The sequence below is a fragment of the Ovis canadensis genome, chromosome X (assembly GCF_042477335.2).
Source record: "Ovis canadensis isolate MfBH-ARS-UI-01 breed Bighorn chromosome X, ARS-UI_OviCan_v2, whole genome shotgun sequence".
NCBI lineage: Eukaryota > Metazoa > Chordata > Mammalia > Artiodactyla > Bovidae > Ovis > Ovis canadensis.
The window spans coordinates 102252497-102279547 of record NC_091727.1 but is presented as its reverse complement, the minus strand read 5'-3'; the positions used below and the strand labels follow the sequence as shown (position 1 = coordinate 102279547).

The following is a 27051-nucleotide window of genomic DNA, read 5'->3' as shown; positions in this document are numbered from 1 at the left end:
ATGTTTACTGAATTATGTGCACAGTTAGGATCACAAAACTCATTTGCATAGAATTATAAATTGTATGGAAATAATTAATTTACAATGATTATAATAAAACTTTCTTTGTATTTGATTTTCATTGCATTTATATGAAATGTTAGGCTGTTACATCAAACATACCACAGACCATTTCTCCTCATACCTTGAGGTGATATTCTGAGGAAAAACGTATGTTCTAAGGACCCATGAACTAATGCTCATTTTAAGATTGGTCCATGTGAATAAACCTTTTGTTTATTTTTAAGCAGCTGATTTAGATGAAAGTTTTAATGAACATGAACTGGAGCCTTCATCGCCTAAAAGTAAAAAGAAAAGTCGCAAAGGAAGGCCACGAAAAACTAATTTTAAAGGACTGTCGGAAGATACCAGGTCTACATCCTCTCATGGAACGGATGAAATGGAAAGTAGTTCCTATGTAAGTAGAAAAATGTTGGATTCTTACTTTTGTGGCTACCTGTGTTTATAGGTAAAGTTAATCATTTGAAGTGTTAACTAAGCTTGAGGTACTGATCGCATATTTTTGATGGATTTTTTTCAAGTTTCTTTTTTTCTTTCACATTGCAGAGAGATCGGTCTCCACATAGAAGCAGCCCTAGTGACACCAGGCCTAAATGTGGATTTTGTCATGTAGGGGAGGAAGAAAATCAAGCAAGAGGAAAACTGCATATATTTAATGCCAAGAAGGCAGCTGCACATTATAAGTGCATGGTAAGTACGGTTCTTTTTATATGCTTTTAAATCCAAGTTTTGGAAAGGCATTTAGCTAGTGACCAAATATAGAACTTCCCTCCACAGTATTGGTGTTTTAGAATTAGGAATAGCATATCCTATAATCCCAAATCTTTTTAAAATGTATAATTGACTTACAATATTATATGTTTCAGGCATACACCATAGCAATTCAATGTTTTTATATATTATGAAATGATAACCACAATAAGACTAGTTACCATGTATCATACAAAGTTACTACAATATTACTGACTAAGTCTCCTATGCTCTATATTACATCCCCAGTTCAGTCTCTCAGTCGTGTCTGACTCTGTGACCCCATGGACTGCAGCACGCCAGGCCTCCCCGTCCATCCCCAACTCCCGGAGTTTACTCAGATTCATGTCCATTGCGTCAGTGATGCCATCCAACCATCTCATCCTCTGTCATGCTCTTCTCCTCCTGTCTTCAATCTTTACCAGCATCAGGTTCTTTTGAAATGAGTCAGTTCTTTGCATCAGGTGGCCAAAATTTTGGAATTTCAGCTTCAGCCTGATTTCCTTTAGGATGGACTGATTGGATCTCCTTGCAGTCCGAGGGATTCTCAGGAGTCTTCTCCAACACCACAGTTCAAAAGCATCAGTTCTTTGGCACTCAGCTTTCTTTATAGTCCAACTCTCACATCCATACATGACTACTGGAAAAACCATGGCTTTCACTAGATGGACCTTTGTTGGCAAAGTAATGTCTCTGCTTTTTATTTTTTTTTATTTTTTATTTTTTTTTTGTCTCTGCTTTTTAATATGCTGTCTAGGTTGGTCATAACTTTTCTTCCAAGGAGCAAGCGTCTTTTAATTTCATGGCTGCAGTCACCATCTGCAGTGATTTTGGAGCCCCCCAAAATAAAGTTACTCACTATTTCCATTGCTTCCCCATCTATATGCCGTAAAGTGATGGGACCGGATGCCATGATCTTAGTTTTTTGAATGTTGAGTTTTAAGTCAACTTTTCACTCGCCTCTTTCACTTTCATCAAGAGGCTCTTTAGTTCTTCTTCGCTTTCTGCCATAAGGGTGGTGTCATCTGCATATCTAAGGTTATTGATATTTCTCCCCATAATCTTGATTCTAGTTTGTGCTTCATCCAGCCCAGCATTTCTCATGATGTACTCTGCATATAAGTTAAATAAGCAGGGTGACAGCATACAGCCTTGACGTACTCCTTTCCCGATTTGGAACCAGTCTCTTGTTCCATGTCCAGTTTTAACTGTTGCTTCCTGACTTGCATACAGATTTCTCAGGTCAGCTGGTCTGGTATTCCCATCTCTTTCAGAATTTTCCACAGTTTGTTGTGATCCACACTGTCAAAGCCTTTGGCATAGTCAATAAAGCAGAAGTAGATGTTTTTCTGGAACTCACTTGCTTTTTTGATGATCCAAAGATGTCAGCAAATTGATCTCTGGTTCCTCTGCCTTTTCTAAATCCAGCTTGAACATCTGGAAATTCACAGTTCACCTACTGTTGAAGCCTGGCTTGGAGAATTTGGGGCATTACTTTGCTAGCGTGTGAGATGAGTGCAATTGTGTGGTGGTTTGAGCATTGTTTGGCATTGCCTTTCTTTGGGATTGGAATGAAAACTGACCTTTTCCAGTCCTGCTGAGTTTTCCAGATTTTCTGGCATATTGAGTGCAGCACTTTCATAAAATCAACTTTTAGGATTTCAAATAGCTGAACTGGAATTCCATCACCTCCACTAGCTTTGTTTGTAGTGATGCTTCCTAAGGCCCACTTGACATCGCATTCCAGGATGTCTGGCTCTAGGTGAGTGATCACACCGTCATGATTATCTGGGTCATGGAGATCTTTTTTGTATAGTTCTTCTGTGTATTCTTGCCACCTCTTCTTAATATCTTCTGCTTCTGTTAGGTCCCTACCATTTTTGTCCTTTATTGTGCCCATCTTTGCAAGAAATGTTCCCTTGGTATCTCTGATTTTCTTGAAGAGATTTCTAGTCTTTCCTATTCTGTTGTTTTCTTCTATTTCTTTGTATTGATTACTGAGGAAGGCTTTCTTTGGAACTCTGCATTCAGATGGGTATATCTTTCCTTTTCTCCTTTGCCTTTTGCTTCTCTTCTCTTCACAGCTATTTGTAAGGCCTCCTCAGACAGCCATTTTGCCTTTTTGCATTTCTTTTTCTTGGGGATGGTCTTGATTCCTGTCTCCTGTACAATGTCATGAACCTCCATCCATAGTTCATCAGGCACTCTGTCTTTCAGATCTAATCCCTTGAATCTATTTCTCCCTTCCATGTAAGGGATTTGATTTAGGTCATACCTGAATGGTCTAGTGGTTTTCCCTACTTTCTTCAATTTATGTGTGAATTTGTCAATAAGGAGTTCATGATCTGAGCCACCATCAGCTTCTGGTCTTGTTTTTGCTGACTGTATAGAGCTTCTCCAAGTTTGGCTGCAAAGAATATAATCAATCTGATTTCAGTGTTGACCATCTGGTGATGTCCATGTGTAGAGTCTCCTCTTGTGTTGTTGGAAGAGGGTGTTTGCTATGACCAGTGTGTTATCTTGGCAAAACTCTATTAGCCTTTGCCCTGCTTCATTCTGTACTCCAAGGCCAAATTTGCCTGTTACTCCAGGTATTTCTTGACTTCCTACTTTGGCTTTCCAGTCCCTTATAATGAAAAGGACATTTTTGGGGGGTGTTAGTTCTAGAAGGTCTTGTAGGTCTTCATAGAACTGTTCAGCTTCTTCAGCATTACTGGTCGGGGCATAAACTTGGATTAGTGTGATATTGAATGGTTTGCCTTGGAAACGAATAGAGATCATTCTGCCGTTTTTAATATTGCATCCAAGTACTGCATTTTGGACTCTTTTGTAGACTATGATGGCTAGTCCATTTCTTTTAAGGGATTCTTGCCCACAGTAGTAGATATAATGGTCATCTGAATTAAATTCACCCATTCCAGTCCATTTTAGTTTGCTGATTCCTAAAATGTCGCTGTTAACTCTTGCCATCTCCTGTTTGACCACTTACATTTTTGCCTAGATTCACGGACCTAAGATTCCAGGTTCCCATGCAATACTGCTCTTTACAGCATCAGTCTTTACTTCCATCACCACTCACACCCACAACTGGGTTTTGTTTTTGTTGTGGCTCTGTCTCTTCATTCTTTCTGAGTTACTTCTCCACTGATCTCCAGTAGCATTTTGGGCACCTACCGACCTGAGGAGTTCATCTTTCAGTGTCCTATCTTATGCCTTTTCATGCTGTTCATGGTGTTCTCAAGGCAAGAATACCTTGACTTGGTTTGCCATTCCCTTCTCCAGTGGAGCATGTTTTGTCAGAACTCTCCACCATGACCCATCTGTCTTGGGTGGCCCTACATGGCATGGCTCATAGTTTCATTGAGTTAGCCAAGGCTGTGGTCCAGGTGATCAGATTGGTTAGTTCTCTGTGACTGGTTTTCAGTCTGTCTGCCCTCTGATAGAGAAGGATAAGAGGTTTATGAAAGCTTCCTGATGGGAGAGACTGACTGAGGGAGAAACTGGGTCTTGTTCTGGTGGGTGGAGCCATGCTCAGTAAATCTTTAATTCAGTTTTCTGTTGATGGGTAGGGCTGTGTTCCCTTCCTATTATTTGCATGCCTGCTATGCATGCCAAGTTGCATCAGTCATGTCCGACTCTGCGCAACCCTACAGACAGCAGCCCACCAGGCTCCTCCATCCACAGGATTCTCCAGGCAAGAATACTGGAGTGGGTTGCCATTTCCTTCTCCCTGTTATTTACCTGGGGCCAAACTATGGTGGAGGCAATGCAGATAATGGCAACCTCCTTCAAAAGGTCCCACGCAGGCACTGTTACACTCAGTGCCCCCAACCCTGCAGCAGGTTACCGCTGACCCATGCCTTTGCCGAGACTCCTGGACACTCATGGCCAAGTCTGGGTCAGTCTCTTGTGGGTCACTGCTCCTTTCCCCTGGGTCCTAGCATGCACACGCTTCTGTTTGTGCCCTCCAAGAGTCTGTTTCCCCAGTCCTCTGTAAATTCTGGCGGCTCTACAGTGGGGGTAATGGCGGCGTCCTCCAAGAAGGCAGCTACACCCAGGTCTGCTGCATCTAAAGCCCCTGCCCCTGCAGCAGTCCACTGCTGACCTGTACCTCCACAGGGACACTCAGACACAGTTCTGTTTCAGTCTCTGGGGTCTCTGGGTCCTGGTGGACACAAGGTTTGTTTGAGCCCTCTGAGCATCTCTTTTAGATTATGTTCTATAATCCCAAATCTTCATAAACTCTAGATTTTAAAATATATAGTGTTTATGATTTTAGTGGGATTTAAAGTAATCCTGATTGTCGTTACTATGTTCCAGATAATCCATAGTTAACAGTCTTCTAACTAAAAACATCACCTTTATAAACTTGTCTTGGAAGCTGTGTTTAGACCCCACTATAACCTGGTAAAAATTTCTCTTATTGTATTTCTTACACTGTATTGCAATAATTCATTTATAAGCTGTAATTCCTTGAGGGTAAAAATTATAGCTTATCTTTGCATCCTTAGATACAGGTCTGACATATAGTATATGTAAGCATTTTTGAAATAGGTTGTATTGAAATTATTTATCCCATTGATGATTAGCTTTTAAAAATTATATTATTTATAGAATTCCCTAGTGGTCCAGTGGTTAGGACTCTACACTTTCATTGCTGAGGGCCTGGGTTCAATCCCTGGTCAGGGAAGGAAGATCCCACAAGTCATGTGACATGGCCCCAAATTTTTAAAAAAATTATATTACTTATTTCAGGAGTTCTTAATCAGAGATGCATATCAAATTTACCTGGGGAGGTTTTTCCAAAATGCATATCCCTGGAGTAGATCCCAAACATGTCTAGTTGGAAAAAAAAATCTCCAGGTGATTCTGATCTGTATCTGTGGTTGTAATTTGTCATTTGAAACAATTTTTTTAAACTTTGTGGAAATGTAAAATAGTTGACATGACAGGATGACACTGCTGAACTCTTTTTGTTTAATGAAGCATTTAATCTTGTTTCTGTACTGGCAATATTAGTTTTATTCCATTGTTCTTATTTTGAGTTATATTTTAATCAGACATGTGACTAGATTAAAAAAAATATTATGAGTCGTATTTGATTAAGGAAAAGTCATCTTTCTCAGGATATTAAAATAATGTAACACATTTGTGCACACATTGTGTAATCTTTTTCTCACAAGGATTCTGAATATTACATGTTTTTACATTTTTCTTCTCTAGTTATTTTCTTCTGGCACCGTGCAGCTCACAACAACTTCAAGAGCAGAATTTGGAGATTTTGATATTAAAACTGTACTGCAGGAGATTAAACGAGGGAAAAGAATGGTCTGTGCTTTTATGTTTATGCTATGCAACGTTACTCTTCTGACTTTGTGCTTTAAATTTAGAACATATCTTAAATTCATCCAGTTACCAAAAATTTTAATATAAAGTAGTTCATGTGTTAAAGCAAAGTATATATTTGACTCATTTGTAATATAATAAAGAATGCTGATGTTACTGAAAGTTATTCTTCTTTCTATGTAACTTCATTACTTAAGAGAATTATACAGAGATTTATATTTCAGGGTATTTTGAGAGTCTTTTAATAAAATAAATGAAGATGTGAATGTGACACACCTTATTAAGTTTAAAATGTTAAATTGTTTAAGCTCTCTTCAAGAAAAATTTCATGACCCCAATAGAGTATGGAGAACCTCCCCATGTTGTTATTCATTCTTTTTTTTAAATAAAAGGAAAAGATTTTTTTCAGAGCCTTCTGTTTAAAGTTCACATACATAGTTGTCTTTTAATATGTTTATCATAGCTTTAAAGTTTCCTTTAAAATGTGCCTAAGTCTCGTGTTTTTAAACATACTGAATTACTAATAAATAGCTTTAAGAAATATTGGCATCTTTATTTGATCACTTACTCCTTTACAGTTTATAAATATTATAAAATGTTCTAGGAATACAAAATATTTAAGACAGCAGTTGTCTCTAGAAATGACTTTATTTTAAAAATTTTTATTGTGAAAGTTTTCTAACATCAAAGTTAGAAAGACTAGTAACACGTCTATCCATCACCTTGACTCATCAAGAATTTGCGGCACTCGTTTCATCTATGCCTTTTATTCTTGTTGCTTGAAGTATTTTAAAGCAGAGCTGAGACTTCATATCATTTCACCTCTACATATTTCAGTATGTATCTCTTAAAAGTTGGGCATTTTCTTACCTAACCACAATGTTATTATAATTTACAAATTAACAATGAGTCTTCAGTATCATTTAATACCTAGTTTGTATTTCCCCAGTTGTCTTAAAGCTATCTTTTTAAAGTTGGTTTGTGTGAATCAGAGGAGGTTCACACATTACACTTGGTTGTTACATATCCCTTAAGTGATTTAGGGCACTCCATCCTCCCTGTCTTTATTGTTTCTGTTTTGTTGTATGCCATTGACTTGTTGAAGAAAAAGGATTAATTGTCCTATAGAACATCCCACATGTTTTATTTGTTTGCTTTTTCACAATGCCATTTACCTTGTCCCTCTATCCACCAGATTTTCTTTTAAAGTGGAAGTTAGATGTAAAAAACTGATTAGATTCAGTTTTCAACATTTTGGGGGGTAAGAACTCTTCACAGGTGGGACTATATCGTCCATATTTTATCACATCAGACAAGTCATAATGTCTGATCCTTGGATTCAGGTGGTGAGTCAATCCCTCCATTGTGAAGTTCCCCTTCGATCTGTTTCAGACATTGCTGATCTTTGTCTGAGTTGATTAGAAATGACTTTTTCTCTGTGGAACTGCATTTTTCAAGGTGCAAAGGTTATTGATATCATCTGTTCCATTTAAATCCAGTTCAGTTTCTTGATACTTTGATTATTCTTTTAAAAAAGGAAACTCCTTTAAAACAGAATGTGGAGTATTAAAAAAAAATAAAGGGGAAAACAATCATATTATGTTGAGCAATGTTGTTATGTCATACATCTGAAGTCAAATAGGTGACTAGGATAACAATTCAGTTCTCTTGATCAGCTTGCTTACTTCTACGCTGTTGACCATTAGTGTCAGCACTAACCTAGCATTTTCCCATATGTGCTTCAAAGGAAATCGCTCCATCAAGATGCTCTCCCACTGCTCCAAAATTAAAAGGGCATCTGAAATTCAATAAACTTGGAAATTGTTTACTATACCCTCCTTCCTGGAGGAGAGGCTGTTAGAAGTTCTGCAATCAAGTAATCTGTTTAAAAACTAGCATTTCTCAAACTTCTTTGACTATGAAACTCTTTTGCCAACAATCACCTTAAGTCTTACGAGAATTTCAGCCCCTTAGTCTCTTTCTGCCCTTTTGCCTACTTGGTAGCAATCCCTTTCTGGGGGGCATTGCTTTCCTATCTTCTCATTCTTCCCCCGGTCATAATAAGAAAGGGACTGATTGCAGAGAAGAGAAGAAGCTAACCACTAAAATACAGAATATATTTTTATGTGTGTTTGCCAGTATTAAGGAGTGTTCCCTTTATGTTTCAATGTCAGATTGCTAATGGTTAGTAGAGTTAAATAATGGAAACATCAGGGGTGACTACATATTAGAAAGTCAAAGTATGATTTAGATTGAAACATTATTTAAGATATATGCTATACTATAAGTTCAGTGCACTCTCTTTTAATAGCAAAACTTTTCTTTGTAGCATGGAATGTTTGGCTGAAATATGGCTAAAATAGAAAAAATAAGATTGCATAAACTTGGAAATACTGCTTATAATTATTCTTTCTCTTCCCTTAAACAGAAATGTACACTTTGCAGTCAGCCCGGTGCTACTATTGGATGTGAAATAAAAGCCTGTGTTAAGACTTACCATTACCACTGTGGAGTACAAGACAAAGCTAAATACATTGAAAATATGTCACGAGGAATTTACAAGTAAGAGAACAACAATTGTCCATTTTCCTAAACTTGGCAGTAAGTAACTGCCCTTAAATAGATGACATTAGTTTACTTGCTCGCTCTTCTTAGGTGATGTTTAGCCAAGTATAGAATACTGAGGACTCTGTACAGAGTACTGCAATGACATTTTCCTGTGCCTAGACATCTCTGGATTAGTTTGTTTATCCAGTGTTTGTTATGCTTCCTATGTGCCTGGCATTGGGCTAGGAGCTGGGCATACAACAGCGATCAAAATGGACACAGACTGTGTCTTCATGGAAGCTCACAGTCTAGCGGGAGAAACATATCAGTCAAATGGCCACATAAATAAATATACAATCACAAACTTCATAAATGGTATAAAACAGTGATCCTCAACTTTTTTGGCACCAGGTTTCTGGTTCCAAACCAGAAGACAGTTTTCCCATGGACTTGGGGTGGAGGTGGGGGGATGGTTTCAGGATGATTCAAGCCCATTACATTTATTGTGCTAATGATAATCTTTATTTGCAGCTACTCCCCAGCGATAGCATCACCACCTCAACTCCACCTCCAACCATCAGGCATTAGATTCTCATAAGGAGTGTGTAACCTAGATCGCTTGCACGTGCAGTTCACAGTAGAGTTCGCCCTTCTGTGAGAATTCAGTGCTGCCACTGATCGGACAGGAGGTGGAGCTCAGGCAGTAATGCAAGCAATGGGGAGCAGCTGTAAATACAGATGAAACTTGGTTTCCTCACTCACCACTCACCTCCTGCTGTGCAGCCTGGTTCCTAAACAGGCCATGGACTGGTACTGGTAGGGGTTGGGACCCCTGATGTAAAAGTTCTGTTACAAAGTGCTGTGAGAGCATATAACGAGGAGGAGCTAACCTAGTCTGTAGTAGAGAAGTGTCTAGGAATTTCCTTAAGGAAATAGTGCTTGAGCTGAGATATGAAAGGCAAAATGGATGTGGGTGTTGGGAAGGTGTTCTAGGCAGAGAACAGTGTGTGCAAGGCCCTAAGGTGGTACCCAAGCCAGGGTGCAAATGGTGGGGGGGGGGGGTGATGGTAGGAGACCACTGCTGAAAGTCCAGGCGAGAATTGCTGGTAGATTAGAATAGTAGTTGTGAAGATAGAAGTCTAAAGGTACTCTTGGAAGACTGATGAAAGAGTAAGGTTTGGAGATTTGGGATTATATGTTACCTTCATTTTTTTATTGTCTTCTCCTTACCTGTGCTGCATTGGACTAGTGGTATCAATATGAATCTATAATGGTTCCGATTGTTTAGTCAAATGGAGAATAAGTTGATAGGGATCCCTGAATATTTATTTATTTGGTTTGTCTTTGCAAGTTGTAAAGGACTTCTTTGCTCTCACATTCCCAGTGTGCAATAAACCAATGACCCAGAGTCAACTACTTCATGGACAAAGCAGTTTGTGTCAGCAGTCACCAAGCCATCTGGGTAACTGCAGGAGGTGCTAATGCTGTGTTATAAACTTGGCCAAACTTTGCTTAATAATAAAGGCACATGTTTTCCAAATGAATTCCATCAAGCCTTTAAGGAACAGATAATTCCCGTGTTATTTTTAAAAGTCCAGCACATAGCAAAAAATTGGAAAACTTCTTGATTCATTCTGTAACACTTTCATAGTTGTGACACTAAACCTGACAAAGATACCATTTAACAACAGAAATTTAAGAACTAGAGACTGATCTTACTTTTATAAATATATGTACCAAAATCCAAAATAAAATACTAGAAAATCAAGTCCAGGGCTGTAGTCTAACAGTTTCAAGATTATTCAAAATTAGGAATGTGACCTATTAAAATTACTAAAGAAAAATCCTAGCGCTTCCTAATGGAAACTGAAAAGACGTTTGATATCATTCAACATCCATTTCTGAATTTTAAAGTAAAGTAGCAAAAGTGCTCTTGGTTGTAAGCTAGGAGTCTTACTGGAGTGTTAAGAGAAAAAAACAGCTGCTTTGGCATTAAAGTAAATGGACCACGGTTCTTAACCAGAAGGTAGAGGGAGCCCTCTTTAAAAATGGTCATGCCTGGGCCCTACCCTCACAGTAGGCTGGGGCCCAAACCATGTATTTTATGACTCACCAGGACTTCCCTGGTGGCTCAGATGGTAAAGCGTCTGTCTACAATGTGAGAGACCTGGGTTCGATCCCTGGGTTGGGAAAATTCCCTGGAGAAGGAAATGGCAACCCACTCTAGTACTCTTGCCTTGAAAATCCCATGGACAGAGGAGCTTGGTGCAGGCTGCTATCCATGGGGTCGCAAAAAGTCAGGCACGACTGAGTGACTTCACTTCACTTAAGTGATTCTCAAGTTCATCTCTAATTGAGAACCACTGTACCAATACACTTTCATTCAGATCAGCAACAAGACGAGGGTGCCAACTACCAAAGTCACTTCCACTGTTCTTCTGGAGGGTTAAGCTAGTACAACAAGGAAAGGAAGGAAAATGTATAGTAAATATTGTGAAGGAGAAAAAATTGTCAATATCATTGATTTCATTGTCTACCAAGAAAATGCAAATAAATCAACTCTGAATTTATTAACAATTTATAAGAGCTCACTCAGTAAGGCTGCTGAATATGAGATGAATTTTTAAAAACAATTCCATGACAGAAAAAGCCCCACAGTTCCATGGCAACACACTCCAGTACACTTGCCTGGAGAATCCCATGAACAGAGTAGCCTGGCAGGCTATAGTCCATAGGGTTACAAGAGATTGAGACATGACTTAGCAACTAAACAACAAATAGCTAGTTAAAAAATGTAAAGGAAAACTGTCTCCCACTCCCTCTCCAACTCTTACCCCTCTTCACACACACACATATATATACCAAAGGTGAACTTTGTTTTAAAAAAATAGCATCTTACACAGGACCCCAGTGAATGACCAAGTATATTATGATCCTTGATAGACTCAACTTTGAAAGATACCTGTTCTTCCCAAGTTATATATTTTAATACAATTTTAACGAAACCCAACTTTTTGACAGTTTTATCTAAAAAAGTAAATGTAGTAATATTGTCTATTAGTAATGATTGTTGCCTTATATAACTGGAAAAAGAAATAGAAACTTAAACAAGATAGAAGTTTGTTTCTCTCCTGAAAGACGTCCAGGGGAAAGCAGTGGTAGGCAGCTTTTCAGTGTTAATCATTGGTCCCCATTTCCTTCTTCCCATTGTCTCCTCCTTCCATAGGAAGCAGGAGGAAGCAGGGGCAAAGGAACATGAAACGACAAAGTTGCTGTTGCTCCACCTGAGTCAGGCTTTAATCAGCCTTCCTGGAATTTCCATACACTCAGCATCTCATTTGCCAGAATCTAGTCACATGTCCAAAGGAGTCTGGGAAATATACTCTTAGTGGACACATTGCTACCCAAACAAAATATGGTTTAGTACTATGTAGGTAAGGGCAGGGATAGATGTTGGAGTAGCCAACTAATCTTTATCACATGAAGCCAAGAAAAATTTTAATGCAGTTGAGAAGAGAAATCTTCCTGTTATATATCAAAGCCAATCATATAGTATAGTAGTGAAAATAATATGGTACTGGCCCAGGGATAAAGATCACTGAAGACAGATCCATATCTTTGTTGGAATCTTAGAATCTAAGAAGATGCCTTAGTGGGTATTGGCACTAACAAGCAATGGAACTTCTTACACATACATGTTTTTGCACTGTTGTCTGCTCAGTCCACACAAGCAGACTAGTAGTAAAAGATATATATTGTTTAAGGTTTAGGTCTCCAGTGATAAACTGCTCTCCATTTTATATCTGTGGTTCTTTAGAGAATTAAAATATTTTGCTTTTATTTGGGGGGAAGCAGAGTTTACAGAGGAAGTTTCCTCTCCTGGTTAACCTGTGTGTGTTGCCAGTAAGGACTTGGACACCATTAAAACTAATTTTAGAAAGGGAAATGTTCACAGAGTTGGAGGCTTTCTGCTTAGAGAAGTCGTAATGTTTCAATGATGTGCTTAGTCACTCAGTCTTGTCCAACTCTTTGTGACCCTTTGGATTATAGCCTGCCAGGCTCCTCTGTCCATGGGATTTATCTTTCAGGCAAGAATACTGAAGTGGATTGTCATTTTCTTCTCCAGGGGATCTTCCTGACCCAGGGATCAAACCTGTGTCTCCTCTGTCTCCTGCATTGCAGGCAGATTCTTTACCCGCTGAGCCATCAGGGAAGCCCTCAGTCCCAATATAGTCTACCAATTGAACTGAACTGAATTGAACTGAATGTTTGTTAAGTTGCCAGGGGAACAGAGCTAAAGAGTTAACCAAAGGTGAAATTCTCATGCAGAAAGGGGAAATATTTTTATTAACATTTCACCTACAATAGCAAGAAGAAAAGAAAGAAAGGAAAAAGATCAGAATTCCATCAAGAGACTTAGTAAATGAATTTTAGTACATACAAGCATCTAGTGGAATGCTATGCAGCAGTTAAAGAATAAAGTAGACCCACGTGCAGAGTTGTGAAAGAGGTATTTCCAGTCAGGGGGGGAAAGTTGCATAATTCTGTTTTAGCATATGAAAAGTACATGCATACAAGATATGTGTATACATGTATACATGCATACAAGATATGTGGATTTTTTAAAGCCTGTTTGTCCAAATTATATTTAGATCCCATCACATTATAAGATTGTTTTTGGCCACACTGCACAGTATGTAGGATCTTAACTTCCTGACCAGGGACCAAACCCATGCTCCCCGCATTTGAAGCACAGAGTCTTAATCACTGGACCACCGGGGAAGTCGCATGGTTTTTATACATAGAAAAATTTCTAGGAGTATAGTCAGCAAATGTAATAGTTGTCACCTCTTATTCATTGCATAGGGAAGGAGAAGAGACAATTTTATATTCTCCTTTATATAGTTCATGAGCAATACATTATTTTTTAAAGTAGCCAATAATACTTTATTTTTAATTTTATTTACTTATTTATTTTATTTGGCTGGGCTGGGTCTTAGTTGTGGCATATGGGACCTAGTTCCCTGACCAGGGATTGAACCCCAGCCCCCTGCATTGGGAGCATGGAGTCTTAGCCACTGGACCACCGGGGAGTCCCCCAATAATATTTTAGAATAACAAGCTCATTTAAAATATTGAAAATCAAATATATGGAGAATTATTGTATTTAAATTTTAACTTTATTTAGATATTCTTTTTGCAATAGTTATCTATTTTCATTTCCGAAAGAAAATGGAAACTATAGATAAAAATAAAACTTAGTATCAACTTTAATTCTAGCATCAAAGATAACTTTTAAATCTTTTTTTTTTTAGTTTTTTTTTTTTAATTTTAATATCTTTAATTCTTACATGCGTTCCCAATCTTTTGGAATATTTTCTTCTAGACATTTATGTGATTATTTACATGTATACATTTAAAAATCCAAACTTTCTTATATATAATATTTTATAACCTATTTTCCACTTCCTGTATCTTTAGTAGAGGCATTTTTTCTGTGATGTTAAACAGTAGTACATCACCATTTTAATGGTTGTTTAGTATTCCATTGAATGTGTGATTTAGCTTGTTTAATCAGTTCTTTTAGATGTTTAGATTTTTTTTTTTTTTAGTTGTTAGAACACCATGTTGCAGTGGTCATCTCTGAACAAAAATATTTGGACTGGGATCTATGATGATTTGAAATGTTCTTTTTATTTTTGCACATTGAAATTTGTTTCTAGAAGGTGGAATCTAGCTTTTTTCATGGAGACCATTGAGTTCAAATAAGTCCATAACCGAGTAGTTTGGGGAGAGAAGAATGGGCAGATAGGAGGAAATGAAAGGAGGAATATTTCTGTATGAAATGGCTTCCTTCCCTTCTTTCTTTACCAGTCCTCTCTGGATCATGAATCAGTTCAGTTCAGTTGCTCAGTCATGTCTGACTCTTTGCGACCCCAGGAACTATAGCACTCCAGGCCTCCTTGTCCATCACCAACTCCCAGAGTTTACTCAAACTTATGTCCATTGAGTTGGTGATGCCATCCAACTATCTCATCCTCTGTTGTCCCCTTCTCCTCGCCTTCAATCTTTCCCAGCATCAGGGTCTTTTCAAATAAGTCAGTTCTTTGCATCAGGTGGCCAAAGTATTGGAGTTTCAGCTTCAGCATCAGTTCTTCCAATGAATATTCAGGACTGATTTCCTTTACGATGGATCATCAAGATATTCATATTAAAAAAGCAAGGGAAGATTATATAGTGATCTTTGTATCCTGTTTTATTTTATTTCTAAACTATATAAATATGTAGTTTTCTAAAATTTTAGCCTCCCACCATAAAACAGTAAGTTCTGTGACAGCAGAGATCTTCTTGGACTGGTTGACTCCTGTGGCCTAGGTGTCCATACTGGGGAAAGACATGTAATAGGCCTATAGGAAATAGTCCTTGAGTGAAAAATAATCCCAGAAAAGATTAATATTTTTCTAACAAAGAAAGAGCTCATCTTTTAGATAAAATTCTGTTATAAAAATTTCTAAAACTATACAACTCCTAGTCTCAGCAGGTACCAAGTTATTGCCACAATTGTTTCATCTACATTTTTTTTCTTTCTGAGCTATGTTAAAGCAGAATCCCAGATCTTCTGTCATTTTATCCTTATATACTTTAGTATCACTATGCGATTATTATCACACTTTTTAAAATTAACAGTGAATTCTTAGTATCATCTCATACCCAGTCCACTTGCACCTTTCCCCAGTTGTCTTGAAAATGTTCTTTTGGCCTTGATTTGTTCACATTTCAATACATTCACAGTCCTTATATAGCATTTAATGGAAGTCTCTTAAGTTTCTGTCAATAAAGAGCAGTCCCCACTCCACTCTTGCCTTTTCCTCCTGCTTATTGAAGAACCCTGATAAGTTGTCCTGGAAAAGCCCCTTGTCCTAGATTTTATCTATTCGCTTGTTTGTGGTTTCATATACCTCATTTCGTACCCCTCTATTTCTTGCATTTATAACTTGGTTCAAAGGCTTAATTAGATTCAGGTTGTATTTTGAAGGAAGATACTTCACAGGTACACTATAAAAAAGTCTCACTCTTGATATTTGAAGTCATGATTTAAAAAATGATTCCTAATGTGCAGTGTTTGAAGAGTAGAAATTCTCCATAGTTCTTTGAAAATTATTGAAAATGTTTTAAGAATAAAAAGTGATGTGCAAAACTATGTCAGAAGTCAATTATCCTTGTTGCCCCCCCGACCCCACCTCTGCCGTTTATTCTACTCACTTGTTAGAAACTTTCATGTTAAAGCTCTCTTACATTGTCTGTGGCAGATGAATTCTTATGTGATCATCTTTTATCCATTACTGCCCACAAGAGGGCATCTACTGAACATTTTTTAAGCATTGTTCCATCTTGTCATCTAGTGTATAATTGTCTTAAAACTAAGCTCAGATCATCCCCCACCCTTCTTTGACTATGGTGGAGATGATTGATTGTGCAAAATATGTTGGTGCGTATATAGTAAAGCACCAATAGTAAAGCTTCCCTGGTGGCTCAGATGGTAAAGAATCCACCTGCCAATGCAGGAGACCTGAGTTTGATCCCTGAGTTGGGAACATCCCCTGGAGAAGGCAAAGGCTACCCACTCAAGTATTCTTGCCTGGAGAATTCCATGACCAGAGGAACCTGGTGAGCTACAGTCCATGGGGTCACAAAGAGTCAGACAAAACTGAGCAACTGACACTTTCACATATATACTGAAAATTGATATTATTTTATGTTGGCTGAAAACCTTTTTAATCTCATTGGGCAAAGTGAGGAATTGCCTTATATTTGGACATATGTGGTAACTTTCATCCTAAACCAGAGGTTTTATTTGAGATGAAGTTTTGTATCTCATTAATAGAGTGCTTTCCTTTCTATTAAATAGAAATGAACCTTTACCTAATTTTGGAGTGTTTTTAAGCATGGATGAGGAGACCATATTTTAAATGGGCATCAACCTCATCCACTAATGATGTAAATATGTTCTCATCAATAATGACAAAACATTTTGAGATTTTTATCTTTCATCATTGTAGACTATATTGTAAAAATCATAGTGGAAATGATGAGAGAGATGAAGAAGATGAAGAACGAGAGAGTAAAAGCCGAGGAAAAGTAGAAATTGATCAGCAACAACTAACTCAGCAGCAGCTTAATGGAAACTAGGTATGAAAGTTAACTATATTGGCTGTGTTGTCAAAATACAGTACACACTGATAAATATATATTGAACTAATAATGTGCAGTTTGGTTTTTTTTTAATGCTATTATATTTAGTTAAGCATGTTACTAGAATGCTGAGGATGTGTAGGCTTGCATAGTTTTTCTTTTCTTTTAACTAGCTGATTTTGTAACTGTAAAAACAAGCTATCCACTTTATCAATAAATGTAGTTGTAGTGTCAAACCAATAAGATATTCTTGCTCCTCAATAACATTTTATTTATTGTGCTCCCTTCAAGCATCATATTTTACATTTTTTTATCATCTTTTAAACAGGTTCATGGGACAGAGTTAGAAAACTGGGAATGAATAAGACATCCATAACTACTATTCTTTTTTCACTGTTTTCTAAAATCAAAAAGGGTTTGTAACTTTTTACTGCCCAACTCTTAGATCCTTCATTGAACTGCCTAAAAGCATCTTGTTTGTTTTATGAGCCTTCACTAGATGGCAGATTTGACATGTTGATATTACGTAGCTGTAGTTTGCAGTTTCTGGGAAGCAATTGAAACACTATTAACCCTGTGTATAGTGTCAACAGTTAAAGCAGACATTGAAATGAAGTAAGCTATATTTCTGGACTGAACAAAGTTCTACTGTTTAGAATGTCTAAGTTTGTTTAGTGGATTCATACTCAAGGGAAAGCGTAAGCAAATTTCACTTTACAGTGCAAACATGCCTCTGGTGGCAACACATGGGAATTTTTGAATTTTTTTTCCACGCTCAAGTAACGGAGGCTAGAAATGAAGAGAACCTTCTTTTTCTCTTGGCTTTGACAGCACATGCTAAAAAATCTCTTCCAAGAAGTGTGCTAAAGCTTTTCATTTGGTTCCTGTTAAAGTTGTTCTCACTGACCAGCATGGACTCGGGCAACTGGTGATTATAAGCTTTGAGCTCCAGTGCTTATGCCAAAATTCTCTTGACAGTAAACCTCTTCTCTTTTCATGTCATACAAAGAGCTTCTAGCAAAATGATTGGATCCTTTCAAGTTTAAACTAACATTTGGCAACAGCAAATGAAACCTCTTTAAGATTTAAGGGGTTACCACTTACTAAGGACTTTAGCCACCATGTCTGAAACTTGTTCCTCTCAAGTGCCGTGTTTTTGTGGAACACTTCATATATTGGCCCAAAGTATGTAAGGAGGTCTCATGTGCTGTAGAAGAAAAAAAAACAACAGTCTTTGCATAAAACAGTATTTATTTTTAATTTTGTGACCACTATTTTAGAAACTTTATTTAATGTTTTCATTCATTGCTTTGCTTATCTATAAAATAGGCTTCTGTGACCTATTTTTCTTCTGGTAACGTTCAGTATTGTTTTATTGATCATCAGAATTGTTTCTCAAAGCCTAAGAACCCAGCTTTTTAGAAAGGATTTTCACACTGGCATTTCTAGCTAGTGATATTTTCTTCCATTTACCTGCTGAAGCACATTTATCTATTTCTTTATGGCAAAACCAAAAAAAACTTTAGTTGTGTTCTGCCTAATATTACCATAGCACCTCAGTATCAAGGGTAGGGATTCTGATTTCTGGTTTATTAACCTACCACATTAAAGCAGATTAGCCAACAAGAAATAACATGTTAACTTGACTGTACATTGAGATGTTCTGCAGCTTATGGAAAAGCATCTTAAAAATGTAACAGGTGGAAAATTACACTGTGCTTAATGACTGATTTTTTTTATAACTGCTAGTCCCTTAAAGTCACATTTGTCAAGTGTGTATTCACACATTTACTTAAATCAAGGGACTCAATGATTGCTTTATTTTAACCATCTTTTATTATTTTTAGAAGGAAACTAGCTTTAGTAGTGGATTGCCCTATACGTTGTTCTCCTTTTGCTCTAAATATACCATTGGATTTTTTTGTGTATGTATGTGATGAATTTTCAAAATTCACCATGACTTGAAGTGCAACGACAGATCTAGATGTTTGTTTACCAAGCTATGTGACTTTTCCCAAAGGATCTGTACTTTATTTCCTTACAGCAGCTTGAAACCCATTATTTTAAATCTTTGAATCACTGTGTCTAGATCATTTTTACATTGTGTGCCATAGACTTACCCACGGAATAATAGAGCACCTTCATTTTTGGACAACTACTGTAATGATATTTTTAGGAAAAATGGAAGGTGCCAAGGGGTAATAATGGCCAGTCAATAATCATGTAATGATCTTCAAATACTATAGCTGTCAGTTAATAAATTTGTTATGTAATAAAGTGTATGACTTTGTATGGGTTTCTTCAACCCTTTCTCTGCCACTAGCAACCAGAATAGCACTTTACCATTTGGTTGGCTAGATAAGTGGCTGGCTACCTATTTTTCTCACTGTGGTGTCATTGGCTAAACAGTCTTTCATTAAAAATTGAAATGTAAATTGAAGTCACATGAAAAATCACCTTTGGTTGTAAACTTCCAATATTTTGATTCTCTATCCATGTTTTCGTCACATGCTGAGTAAAAGTGCCTTACAATGTAAAAATTGTACAGTACTTATGTTCCCAAGTAGCATCATCATCTTTTGGGTAGTAATTACATTGTGGTATGAATATTTAGAAAAATGGACCTCAGCAGTGTATTTACTGTTCATCTCTTAAGTCCTTAACTGTAGTTTTAATAAGCATGACATTATTTGATAAGTATATAACATTTACATCATTTCCAAAAATACTGCCATGACTGTCCTTTATGCATATTTTAGCTTAAAATTTTGAAGCATTTTTTCTTTTTTCCTTTTTTCCCTTTTTTTTGTTTTGTTTTTGTTATCAATATTAAACAGTGTAATCTTTGCAAGCATATATTGAAGATTATTCTGGAGCATTTATTGCCTTACCAGAAATGTTAGTAAGAAATGTTCTTTAGAGTAGAAAGATAGACTTGAGTTTCTATACTTTAATGAGCTCTTTGTTCCTGGGGGGAGGGGGGTGGGAAGGGTGAGTTTTACTTTTATCTCAATTTATTAAAAACCCACAACTGAAGTACATTTTATTTCAAGGATCAGCAGTTTGAGAATTTCAGATAGTACTTGCTCAGGAGTACGTGTTACTCAAGATACTAAGAGAATAACAAGATATGTAGATCTACTGTTGAATCAGAATCTATGTACTTGAACAAATGTGTGAATCTTAAATATCTCAAAGCAAAAGAAAAGTGTTCTAGAATGTTGTTGCTTTTTTAAGAAGCACTAAAGTTAGACCAAGGTATACAGTTTTGTTCTAACAGACATTTAGGTTATTGTAAAGATAAGGAATGCATTATGGGTCAAAATCAAACATTCCTCTCATATTATGTATATTTTGTTCCTGTTATATTGGCTTTATTTTCAAAATTGTAGTTTGTAGTATTAGTTTCCTTTTATTGGTATTCTTGCATATACTATTCATTCAATAAATGAGTTATGACTTTCATGTTTGTACTTATGTCTTTTTTGTGCAAGGGTATGATGAAGCTTATCTGTAACTGCAATAGTATTATGTTCCTTTTAGTCTTGCTATTATTTCAAGGTGAAATGCCTAGCTTGTTTAATAACTTTGTGGTTAAATAAGTATGAGAGAGAGAAAAATGTGAATTTGAATTAATTTTGACGTTTCACACATAAGGCCTTATCAGCGAGAGAAACAGCAAATCTTTCAAAAGTATGATAGAACTGCATTACATCTTGTTTCTTTTATCATTACAGGATTCATATACCTGTGACTTACATCAGATCCTCTGAAACCTAGTTAGAAGGTGATTTTAAAGATAAACCCAAACTCCTAGTATAGTTTATCAGTTTGCTCATAAGGGTGCAAGGTTAATATCCTTGTCATAAAGGAATTCCACCTTAAAGATTTAAATGTACTCCCTTTACTGTGGACAACTTATTTCTAGCAGTAGTGCTCATATATTGGGGTGGTCCTATTGAGGGCAGAAATCAAAGTTTTAGTTGGTAGAATATGCTCATTCCATACATATAATTTCTAACCTGCATGCCTGCATCCCTACTCAAAGAGGAAAAAAATCAAGCAAGAGATTTCTGATTAATGCTGGAACTAGAACTATAGTGTGCTTTATTGCAGATGTTACCTGTCATGTTTGAGTGAGTGTGTGTGTGTGTGTGTGTGTGTGCACGCACATTGAAAATCCATTACTTAGCTTCATTTTAATTACCCAATAAAAATATGGAGAAGAGAATTGGGTGCTTTTCTTCAGCTAATTGAAACTATTTACAGCTGGGGTTTGGGATTGGGGTGTTTTTGTTTTCTTTTTTCAGCATTGCTGAGGTCATTCCAAAGCATAAATGCGGTAGAATTTCCTAGGAAAATTCTATGGCCAGTCCATGTTTTTAAGAGAAAAACCCAGTCCCTGTGACAGTGCTGCTTTATGTATCAACCAGTATTACATAATTTTGCCTTGTTCAGATAATGAGGTAACCAAACTTGAAGGACAAATCAAAAATATAGTCTTGATTTTTATTCAGAAGATGAAAGCTATAAAATACCTATGGAAGTTAATCATAAGTTACTATGGAAGTTAATGATAGCATTTTACTTCATTACACTGTAGCAGACATTTCTGCCTGTGGTAAATGTACTGAAGTCAACCAGACCCAGGTCCTTGTCAAGATAGTGGATCCATAAACTCCCAAATTCTACCTTTGCCTATACACGTCTATAGACTTACAAATGTGTTTTATGTTGGGGGTGGGACCAGTGGTGGGGAGCTAGGGAAGGTACAGCTGGGCAAAAAGCATTCTGCTGTGTGATGATAATAGTCTAATAGATTTATGTGAAAACAAAAGTACTGTTTGAAGAGGCAACCTTTTAAATGGGACCTGAGAGAGAAAATGTTCAAGGGAGTGTTAGGAGCAGGGAGGTAGAAATAAACTGTAATATGGACACTGGATTTAGAGCTGTTGAGTTTCTATAAAGTCATATATACTAAAGGGTAAGGGTTTTTCTGTTTGAGTAGCTTTAAAATCAGAGCTATTTACAGATTTTTTTTTATTAAAGTCATATATAGCCATAAAAAGAAATGAAGTGCTGATTCATACTAAACATGGATGAAGCCAGCTTACTACACTATGATCATCATAGTGTAGGATTCTGTTTATATGAAATGTCCAGAAGAGGCAAATTCATAGAGACGGAATGCGGATCAGTGGGTGCCAGGAGCTGTGGGGGGGTGGGGGCGGGTAAGAAATAACTGGCATGGAGTTTCTTTGGGGGTGATGAAAATGTGTGAAATTAAATAGTAGTGATGGTTATACAACTTTGTGACTATACTAAAAACCACAAATTTTATACTTCAAAGGGTGAATTTTATGTTATGTGAACCTTACCTCAGTTTAAAAAAATGTAGTCATTGTGCAACATGAAAATATACAGATGCATAAAGCAAAATGCTAAAATGCCCCCTTTCCACCAGCCTATTCCCCTATACTTGATGTGTATTCTGCCAAATGCTTATGTTAAGATATAACTTAGCATAAATAGTCTCATGCTGTACTTCCAGTTCTGCACCTTGTCTTTTTCACTTGAACAACACTATAAAGGGTCAGCACAACTAGATTTCTCACATTCTGTTTAGCAGCGCCATGGCATTGGAGTGTATGGATGAACTGGAGTTCTGTCCAGTCTCATGTATATCTTCATGTTCTTAAGCAATTCATTTCTTAGGCTATATTTTAGAAGTGGAACTTCTAAGTAAAGGGTATGTACATTTAAAGTTTTGATTTTAAAAAATCACCATCCAAAAAATTTGTACCAATTTAAAAGTCCACCTATAGGGACTAAGCTTCCCTGCTCTGCTACTCCAAAGGAGTGCTTTTTAATGAAAAAGAGGTGTGGAGCCTTTAAAAAAACATACATGCTCTATAGAGAATTCTGTGGAGTTTTGATTTTGTTGTAAAGACCAAAGAGACTATATCTCAGAGTGGAATATGAATTATTTTGGAAAACTGGACACTATATTTCATTTGTGAAAAGATTAAATCAAAAGGTTTTGTTTCATATGTATTATGAACAGTTTTATATGTATTATTATTTATATTAATTATTGGTGAATCGTTTCCCTTCATTCTGCTTTCTGAAAAGTAACAGCTTGCTCATAGCTGTTCACTGTCACCAGATGGATCTTCTCTGTGTGTCCAGGGTCAGATGTGACTCAGTTCAGTGTACTTGAAGGGCTTTTGTACTGTTTTGTTGAAGAATTCCTATGACCTTTTTCTGTTGAGATGGTTCCTACTCCCCAAACACTGTCTAACAACTGCTCAATTATGTAAAAAATAAGGTAGAATCACTTGACCTTTTCAACTAGTTTGGTTTGTCCTTGTATGAATAAAATCTAAGACTAACTAGAAAAAATGACTTGATATACATATCATGCTTTTAGCTTATCTGCTAGAATTTTTTTTCATTTAAGAATTTCAAACACCTGCATGTCTGAATATAAAATAAGAAATAAGGGTAAAAATAACGTGAATAGGGGCCTCCCTGGTAGCTCAGTGGTAGAGAATCTACTTGTGAATGCAGGAGACAAGGGTTTGATCCCTGGTCCAGAAAGATCCCACTATGCCATGGAGCAGCCAAGCTCATAAGCCACAACTATTGAGCTTGTGCTCTAGAGCCCGGGAGCCACAACTACTGAGCCCAGGTGCTGCAGCTACTAAAGTCCAAGTGCCCTAGAGCCTGTGCTTCAACAAGAGAAACCACAGGATGAGAAGCCTGTACAGTACAACTAGAAAGGAGTCCCTGCTCGCCACAACGAGAGACAGACCTGCGCAGCAAGGAAGACCCAGCATAGCCATAAGTAAATAAATTAGGGGGAAAATACGTGAATATTTGGTTATCAAAAAAGTTCCTAAAGAATAAATTGAATGTAGTCAAGAATGAATTGATGCCATTCCGTCAGTTCAGTTCAGTCACTCAGTCGTGTCCAACTCTTTGCGACCCCATGGACTACAGCATGCCAGGCCTTCCTGTCCATCACCAACTCCTGGAGTTTACTCAAACTCATGTCCATTGAGTTGGTGATGCCATCCAACCATCTCATCCTCTGTCATCCCGTTCTCCTCCCGCCCTCAATCTTTCCCAGCATCAGGGTCTTTTCCAGTGAGTCAGTTCTTTGTATCAGGTGGCCAAAGTATTGGAGTTTCAGCTTCAGCGTCGGTCCTTCCAATGAATATTCAGGACTGATTTCCTTTAGGATGGACTGGTTAGATCTCCTTGCAGTCCAAGGGACTCTCAAGAGTCTTCTCCAACACCACATTTCAAAAGCATCAATTCTTCAGCACTCAGCTTTATAGTCCAACTCTCACATCCATACATGACTACTGGAAAAACCATAGCCTTGACTAGATGGACCTTAGTTGGCAAAGTAATGTCTCTGCTTTTTAATAGGCTATCTAGGTTGGTCATAGATTTTCTTCCAAGAAGCATCTTAATTTCATGGCTGCAGTCACCATCTGCAGTGATTTTGGAGCCCCCCAAAATAAAGTCTCTCACTATTTCCTTGCTTCCCCATCTATTTGCCATGAAGTGATGGACTGGATGCCATGATCTTAGTTTTCTGAGTGTTGAGCTTTAAGCCAACTTTTTCTCTCTCCTCTTTGACTTTTATCAAGAGGCTCTTTAGTTCTTTGCTTTCTGGCATAAGGGTGGTGTCATCTGCATATCTGAGGTTACTGATATTTCTCCTGGCAATCTTGATTATAGCTTGTGCTTCATCCAGCCCAGCATTTCTCATGATGTACTCTGCATATAAGTTAAATAAGCAGTATGACAATATACAGCCTTGATGTACTCCTTTCCTGATTTGGAACCAGGACTTGATGCCATTAGTTTAACATTTTGTGCTAATTGGGTATTTATGACTTTAGCCAAACAACTGTTTTACTTAAATAGATTTAAGTCAGACGTATAATATTGCAGATAGCTTTTATTTTTTTATTTTTCATCTTTTTTTTTACAAATTTTTTTTTAAATATTACCAATAACTTGACCTTTGGTCATGTTTCCTTCCCTTTTTTAATATGCTTATGAAATAGTTAAGTCTTTAAGGAGTAGCCACAAACAGGATAACTACACTGCTGCTATTGCTAAGTCACTTCAGTCGTGTCCGACTCAGTGTGACCCCATAGATGGCAGCCCACTAGGCACCTCTGTCCCTGGGATTCTCCAGGCAAGAATACTGGAGTGGGTTGCCATTTCCTTCTCCAAGGCATGAAAGTAAAAAGTGAAAGTGAAGTCACTAATAGGAGGCAATTACCGGCCATGTGATTCTATCAGATAACAGCCTCTAGTGTGAACAGGTATGGTCTATCCTAGATGAAATAATGTCTAATAACACTATTAGGGCAGCAGCACCTTCAGGTTCAAAGAAAAACCATAACCTTCAACCTAGTGAATTTTATAGGAAATGAGATAAGTGTAAACAAATCAAAGCAAACTATGTTTAGCTATATGGAATATTAATACCTGAAAACTACTCTGAGGGGAGAGCGGAGACGTAAACTTGCATAAGGATAATCTTGATACACAAAATGGCCACTAAAAATCCATTATCAAGTATTCCCCAAAACCACAAATCTTTAAAAAGCTAAATTTCCTTAAGTCCAGTCCAAAATCTGACAAGGGGGTATTTGATCTGAGACTTTCTGTATGCACAACATATGAAAAACATTTACTCCATTTTTAGAAACTTTCTCATTGTAAAAATTAACACTGAAAACATTACAGCTCAATATGAATGGAATTATTCAAGAAGAAAGTCTGACATGGTTCCTCTAAATCTGACATGGTTCCTCTAAACTATCTTAAAATGAATTAAGATCTAACTATGTTAATTAGAACACTGAGGTTCATAGTCCAGTCTTTCATGATAAACTGGCTTAGTTAAAACAGGTTGTATTAGAGATAACAAACAGAACAAAAGTAAACAACCTCAACTCTATCCAGCCCTTTCATATTTTGCAGCTACACAATCTTCAAAGAACCACTAATTTAAGTCTCTCTTTTCTTTGTCACCAAATAGATGCTATGAGCACACACTTGTTATAAGTCCAGAACATAATGAAAATACAAGATAATATTTTCTCTCAGGACTAGGTTAACAGAAAACTTGGGTTTATATTAGACACTGGAGGTACCTTCTCAAAATAACTGCTGCACATTTTTTTCTGCCAGACTGTCCAAGGGAAAAAACAGTGCACGGCCATTGAAAGAACATTTTTCTACTACCAACTTCAGATTTACAATGACCTAACTTGTAAGATGAAGAGGTCTAAAATTTCAATGTTAGAGGGAAGTTCAGGCTCTCTGTTAAGAACTCCTCTAGAAAACCTTGCCCATTACTGTCGGAACAGGTCAGCTTTACCGTCAGGGGTCCCCTCCAAAAGGCCTAAAATGTAGAAGCTTGTACAAACCAAGGGTAGTCCTAGTCTCCTTACTTTGGTCAATTTTCCTAACTAGAGTATTTACCTGAATGTATGCATGGGCTTCCCTGGTAGCTAAGACGGTAAAGAATCTCCTGCAATGCAGGAGACCTGAGTTCAATCCCTAGGGTCAGGATGATCCCCTGGAGAAGGAAATGGCAATTTACTCCAGTATTCTTGCCTGGGAAATCCCACGGACAGAGGAGCCCGTACAGTCTACGGGGTCACAAAAGAGACACAACTGAGAGACTAAACAATAAAAACAACACAAGTTCTACCCCTATGATGGACTGTGTGACAGTAAACATAAATGCACTTACACCTGAATACCAACATACACATGAAGTGCATAAATGAATCCATCAAAAAATGAAGTAAATTTTAAGACTCACTGCAAAATAATACAATGTAACCTAACAAAGTCTAATAAGCACGTGTAAGGAAAATTCTGTTACTACTGGTAAAGTAAAATCAGTGTAATACTCTAAATAGAGCCAGTAAGCAATATAATTTACATCCTCAAAGGGAGTAAAAGAAAACCTACTTTGACTAAATAATTAGATTCCTTCTGTAGTAAAATGATACAAAAAGATTTTATATTAAATAAGAGACAGTCTAAAACAAAGTCAGGAAGGGGTTGAATGGATGATCTCAGGGTTCCTTTAAGCTCTTAGAAAAAAATTAT

General features: G+C 37.1%; 1 protein-coding gene across 5 annotated transcripts in view; it reads left to right on the top strand.

The window, feature by feature from the left end:
* Nucleotides 1-20361, top strand: part of PHF6 (PHD finger protein 6) — a 47754-nt gene extending 27393 nt beyond the window's left edge. Inside the window, exons 6-11 of one of the 5 annotated variants that reach the window (XM_070290719.1) lie at nt 291-457; nt 607-750; nt 6034-6138; nt 8585-8718; nt 16764-16893; nt 17906-20361. In XM_070290719.1, coding sequence (XP_070146820.1) covers nt 291-457; nt 607-750; nt 6034-6138; nt 8585-8718; nt 16764-16893 — 680 coding nt within the window. In that variant the 3' untranslated portion in view covers nt 17906-20361. Of the gene's footprint in view, nt 1-287; nt 458-606; nt 751-6033; nt 6139-8584; nt 8719-16763; nt 17140-17224 lie in introns of those variants that run through there. The other 4 variants (XM_070290717.1, XM_070290716.1, XM_070290715.1 and 1 more) reach the window with 4 other exon arrangements.
* Nucleotides 20362-27051: the final 6690 nt, after the last annotated feature.